The sequence below is a fragment of the Xyrauchen texanus genome, chromosome 31, assembly GCF_025860055.1.
Source record: "Xyrauchen texanus isolate HMW12.3.18 chromosome 31, RBS_HiC_50CHRs, whole genome shotgun sequence".
NCBI lineage: Eukaryota > Metazoa > Chordata > Actinopteri > Cypriniformes > Catostomidae > Xyrauchen > Xyrauchen texanus.
Genome location: NC_068306.1, coordinates 18,762,841 through 18,769,291, shown reverse-complemented (window position 1 = coordinate 18,769,291; position 6,451 = coordinate 18,762,841). Strand labels below are relative to the sequence as shown.

Genomic DNA, 6,451 nt, shown 5'->3' with positions numbered 1-6,451 from the left:
ACTATGCTTTCAATTTTGTGTGCTTCTAATGAAATCTGATCACAGAATAAACAGTCAATGTAACTTTTTTATTAGTGCTTACTAGAAATTGTGCAAAATCTAAAATATTTCTTATAAATCTTTATAAATTTTTTAAAATGTCAAAATCCTAAAACTTTGTTTATTTCTGTTTATAACTGTTTATTGCCAGGTTTAAATTAGATTTAAAATTAACTGAAAACTGAACTAACTTGTCACTTGCAACTTTTAATGATGCACCTTTAGAGGCGTTGCCAAGGTTATAGATTACATCACATCATCATCGAATGAAAATTTTTAATTGGTATGATTTTTTTCTGCTCCAATGTTCTTCTTGAGACAGACAGCATTTAAAGCCCTGGCCATGTTTAATGTTAGCCACATAGGAAAACACAGGCATGAACACACTAGCCTACTGACTTTCAACTGGGTTAGAGACTCTTAACTATGATAGTGTGATGAATAATGAAAATAATTTAAAGTGCTGACTTCACTGATTTTACTCCATATTAACTGCAATTTTAAGGTAAGTGGATTTCTTTACATAAATAATGTTAAAATATACATATATTGTCTGACATTTGTAATATAAAAATATAGAAAATTATCTGGATGTTCATGGCACATTCATAGAAATTAAGAATAAAGTCTAAGTTATTTATTAATGGTAGAACTAGTACATATTGGGGTCTGCATAAACTGTGATTTCTAATGTGGGAGCAGATAATTTAATCTTAATGTTGACCTGTAATGTAAACTGCATAATATTTAGTTTGTACTGCTATTTGCATTTGTTTTCTTAGACCAGGATCTGCAGGCTTACACATCACTACAATGAACACCAGCGGGCCAGTAGAATATTTTATCCTTGATGGACTGAAGGACAAATCCATGCTTCCCATTTTCTTCACTGTCTATGTTTTTGTTCTTAGTGGAAACAGTCTGATCATTTACCTTGTTAGAACTGACCCCAAGCTTAACACCCCTATGTATTTCTTCCTTCATAATTTGTCCTTCTCTGACATTGTATACACATCAGTGACAATCCCCAACATATTATCAGTTTTTCTGACTGAGGTGAAGACCATTTCTAAAACAGGTTGCTTTGTACAGATGTACTTTTTCCTCTCAGCTTCAGTGACAGGACGTGCTTTACTGACTGTTATGGCTTATGACCGATATGTAGCAATCTGCAACCCTCTGCGGTACACAACTATCATGACCAAGCAGGTTTGTCTTCTGTTGATATTTGCATCTTGGTGTTTTGGGGCCGTCACAGTACTGCCTTCAGCTATATGGGCAACTCAGCTGCCTTATTGTGGCCCTAAAATAGTTAAGCACATGTTTTGTGATCACTCATCAGTAGTGATCCTTGCCTGTGCTGACACCAGCAAGAACAGCATTGTGGGTCTATCAGCTGCTCTCTTTGCAATTATCAGTACATTCCTCCTTATCCTAACATCATACATATGCATTGGCAAAGCTATCAGCAGAATGGGCACTGTAGAGCAGCTTAAAGCTTTAGGCACTTGCGTGTCCCACCTGATAGTGGTGTGTATCTCTTATGTGTCAGCTTTGTGTGTGTATATCTCCTATCGAGTAGCTAAATTTGACCCAGATGATCGTATAATCATCGCTGTGATGTATTCTGTGATTACACCCCTGCTGAACCCCATAATTTACAGCTTGAGGAACAAGGAGCTTCAAGATGCCTTGAAGAGAGCATTCAGCAGATTCACTGTTGCCTCAAAAACAACCAGGAAAACAGTGTCCACTATATCACTTTGAAAGCAAAGAGATTAACTAAACACATCTGTTCTTAAATGTAAATAAATGAAGTAAACATGTTATATGACATGACTGAATCAGATTTTTTAAATAATAATTTAACAGGCCTAATCTCTCCCAGAAATGTTGTACTCAATCCATGCCATTATCTAATGAAATTTGATTGCAGATGTAGCAAATTAACTATTATTTGTAATAGCAAGATTGATTGTTATTATATTTTTAATCTTTCATAAATTAAAGGGGCAATATACTTAAAGAAACACGAAGAAGAGAATTTTAATGATTTATTTTATGTTGACATTCAAATGTTACAGTATGTATTTGTGAATGATTTATATGGTTATCAATACAACTCCATGAACCGAAAGCAGCACTCTGTTCATGTCTTGGTAATTTTATTGTGTCTATTTTCCCCTTCTTCAAGGGTGTGACATGAGCTTATAGTTAAAGGTGATTTGGAATGTATTGTAACACTTTACTATAAGGTTATATTTGTTAACATTAGTTAACAATATTAGTTAAGATGAACTAACAATAAACAATACCTGTGCAGCGTTTGTTAATCTTGGTTACTGTTAAGTTCAACATATATAAATAAATTTGTTTAATCAAAGTGGCATCTGTTTACATTAGTTAATGCACAGTGAACTAACAATGAACAATTGTATTTTTATTAACTAACATTAACAAAGATTAAAAAGTGCTGTAAAAATATATTATTAATTAGATTATGATACCTAATGTATTAATGTTAACCAATGGAACCTTATTGTAAAGTGTTACCGAACGTATTTAGTGGAGGATGTGCAAAAACCTACATACATATTTTCCACAATAAGTGTGTGAAGACGATGAGTGCATTTGTTACAACTGTCCTCATGCTGGGTACTGTTGCAGCCCCTGAGACAGTAGTAACATTAAGTAAAAACACAGCTTAAAAAATGTAAAGTGTTAGTTCACACAAAAATTTTAATTCTCTAATCGTTTGCTCATCCTCATGCCATCCTATATATGTATGACTTCCTTTATTCTGCAGAAAACAAGTACAAAGAGTACATCAATTTGTTGAAGAATATCTCATCTCTTTACCGCCATCAGGATTTATGGACAGGGATTTATTCTAATAAAGAGCATTTTCTTACTCTTGATTATTTTTATTTATTAAAAAAAAAAAACACTACTGCACTGCCCTCATCCACACCCACTCCAGCACCGTCCACCACCATCCACCCATCCTTGTGTTACTCACTCACTGTTTAGGGATTCTAGTCTCTCCCTCAGTGTCCCTACTCTGCATGGTGGGGATGCTCGTCTCTTCCTCAGTTTCTGATAGAGGGTGATATCATAGGAAGGGTCTGTTTATTTTCTTGCTGACTTCAGGCCTAAAAAATAATTAGCTTTAGTAATTCCAGCAGGTTGCAATATAATTGCCTCATACAGTAAGTAGGATGGGTATCGTTAGGATTTTATCAATACTATTACTCTGATCAATACTCCTTATCAGTTTGTTTTTTATCAATTATTAAATAATTGATCAAATATATTATTTTTTAAAAGAATGTTGTTTCTAGAGTAGCAACAGTAATGTTTACAACAGCAAAGTCACTATATAAACTCAATATCTCACTGGAAACAAATCTAAAATGTCAATAAAATTATTATATCCAATGGCTGTGAAGAAAGCAGGGAAGGCTGTCATCAAGGGGCTGTGTTTGATGTCAATCAAACTGCGCACATGTGTATCAAGTGTAGGTGGACCTGTCAACGTCTTTGCTGCCTACATAGCGGCGGGAAAAATTGCGATTTATTTTTAAATTTAGATATATGTCATATAGATAGACGTCATATAAATAATTTAGACTTCTCAGCATTGGTAACGTGTCCCAAATTAACATAGCTACTCTTTGTCCCACATTTGGTTTGCTGGGATCTGGTCACCCCTAGTTGGTGTGTGTGTGTGTGTGAAGCACAGCTCCCAAACAGAGTAGAGAGGCTGCAGCAGTATGACTATAATTTACACCAAAACGTTAAAAAGAACCGTCGGAGCTTATCAATACTACGGTCTTTAATAATTTGGCCCATATAATTCCAGGTTTTGGTACCCATCCCTACTTATAAGGGCATTTATATATATATCTATTATCTTATCTAGTTAAGGGAACGTGTTAACGAAATTTAAAGGTTAAGCTAGCTAGCTGCGGTTTTATTTGCTAGTCTACACTAGCTCCTCGCTTTTGCCATGTTCAGCTTCGCCTGTCATACCTAGTGCTTCATGCTTGGCAAGAAATTTGGCCATTGCCTCTCTGCTTCTTTAGTTCACTTTTGCTCTCTGTTTTCTCGCATTTCTTTTTTGTGCCCCTGATTTTTTTGACTCTCTCTAGTCAGTCTCCGCTTTGCACAATGCACATTGTGTGTGTTCCGCACATCTGATTAAGTTAAAATGTGTTTTAAAAATTTATGTATTTATCACGCAAATACATATGCATTCTATTTTCGGTGATGTAAGTCAATAAGTAAATTGTTGTACTTGATCCCATTAAGGGTCAACTATAGACCTTTGGGTGGTTGAGCGGGTCGGCCGCTAATCACAGGGTTGGTGGTTTGATTCCTGGCCCACACAACTCCACATGCCGAAGTGTCCCTGGGCAAGACACTGAACCCCAAGTTGCTCCCAATGGCAGGCTAGTGCCTTGCATGGCAGCTCTGCTGCCATTGGTGAATGAGTGTGACTGTGAATGTGTGTGTGAATGGGACACAGTGTAAAAGCACTTTGGTAACCTCTATGGTTAATAAAAGGCGCTATATATAAGTGCAGACCATTTTACCATATGACTCCAGTGGTTTAATTGATATCTTCTAAAGTGATATGATAGGTGTGGGTGAGAAACATACATTGTCTTTTTATTTTTTTACTATAAATTTTCCTCCCTTCCCAGTAGATGGTGATATGCATGAAAAATGTGAATTGCCAAAAACAAAACAAGAATGTGAAAGTTGAGACTGACAGAAAAAAGTATTTAAATATTGATCTGTTTCTCACACATACCTATTATATTGTTTCTGAAGACATGGATTTAAGAACTGGAGCCATAAAGATTACTTTGAAGCTGCATATATGTGCTTTAGGAACTTTTACATTTTGGTACCCATTCACTTGCTTTGTGAGGAGCTGCAGAGGTGAGATAGTCTTCTAAAAACCTTTATTTGTTTTTAGCAGAAAAAGGTCATACACATCTTGTATGGCATGATGGTAAGCAAATGATGAGAGAATTTTTTTTTTTTTGGGTGAACTATTCCTTTAAAATATACTGATACATTTGATATTCTATGATTGTTTTCAAATATGTATTTCTAATACTTGCAAATGTACTAATTCTAACATGTCCGTTGGAACTCCTCTCTTGAATATGAGGCATCCTGTGACACGCTCATACAAATAACAAACAGTAGATCGGTTGTTCGAAGCCGCAACATTTTTAGAATACTTTTGCATCAATGTTGATTAGGTCATTCAAATATTAAATATTCACATTGTTACAAATGTACTCTTGTTATTTACAGTACTCATTCTGCCCTACCCACCCGTTTTTGTAATTATTTAGCATTTAGACGCCTACAATGTGTAATACTACCTAACAAAGACTACCAGAAAAATGGTGGAGAGTAGGATTTTGATCCAGCAATCAAGTTGGTTCCCTTTTGTAGATCACTCATTGCTTATGTGACGGTCTTAAAAGAGATCTGTCATTGGCTTCTTAATATCATTAATAGTATGAAATCAGTATGATTCACATAATCAAAAGAATTCATGGAACAATACATCAAATCAATTTGATTTATATAACCAAAAAGGAATTTATGGAATAAGTTAGGAAATAAATATAATTTACCCAATGAGTGAAGAATTAACATTCATTTGTTGAATAAAAATGGGATAAAAAATGCTTTCAGTTTGAAACTGAGTAGAAAAAAGTGGATGTAATTCGGATAGTTTCCTGTAGAGGGGGAACTGTGCTCTGTATGGTAATTAAAATAATGTGCTGTGTGCAGGAATCAATACACTTCCATGCGCCAAGAAAACAGCACTGTGTCCGTGATCCAGTTCTTTTAATGTTTTTTTCCCCCCCATCTTCAGGGGTGTAACACACACGTTTTTTCTCGGAAACACTTACAGGTGCTGGTCATATAATTAGAATATCATCAAAAAGTTGATTTATTTCAGTAATTCCATTCAAAAAGTGAAACTTGGATAATGTATACATTCATTCCACACAGACTGATATATTTCAAGTGTTCATTCATTTTAATTGATGATTAAAACTGACAACTAATGAAAAAACCCCAAATCAGTATCTCAGAAAATTAGAATATTGTGAAAAGGTTCAATATTGAAGACACTGGGTGCCACACTCTAATCAGCTAATTAACTCAAAACACCTGCAAAGGCCTTTAAATGGTCTCTCAGTCTAGTTCTGTAGGCTACACAATCATGGGGAAGACTGCTGACTTGACAGCTGTCCAAAAGACGACCATTGACACCTTGCACAAGGAGGGCAAGACACAAAAGGTCATTGCTAAAGAGGCTGGCTGTTCAGAGAGCTCTGTGTCCAAGCACATATATAGAGAGTCGAAGGGAAGGAAA

General features: G+C 35.3%; 1 protein-coding gene across 1 annotated transcript; it reads left to right on the top strand.

Annotated features, from left to right (window-relative positions):
* Window positions 1-831: 831 nt before the first annotated feature.
* LOC127624881 (olfactory receptor 10C1-like) lies at window positions 832-1,806 on the top strand. Its single transcript, XM_052099833.1, has one exon. It carries the CDS (start codon window positions 853-855, stop codon window positions 1,804-1,806), a length of 954 nt encoding a protein of 317 aa, XP_051955793.1. The 5' UTR covers window positions 832-852.
* Window positions 1,807-6,451: the final 4,645 nt, after the last annotated feature.

Coding starts and splice junctions, on each gene's coding strand:
- LOC127624881 (XM_052099833.1), top strand. CDS start 853: ATGAACACCAGCGGGCCAGTAGAATATTTTATCCTTGATGGACTGAAG.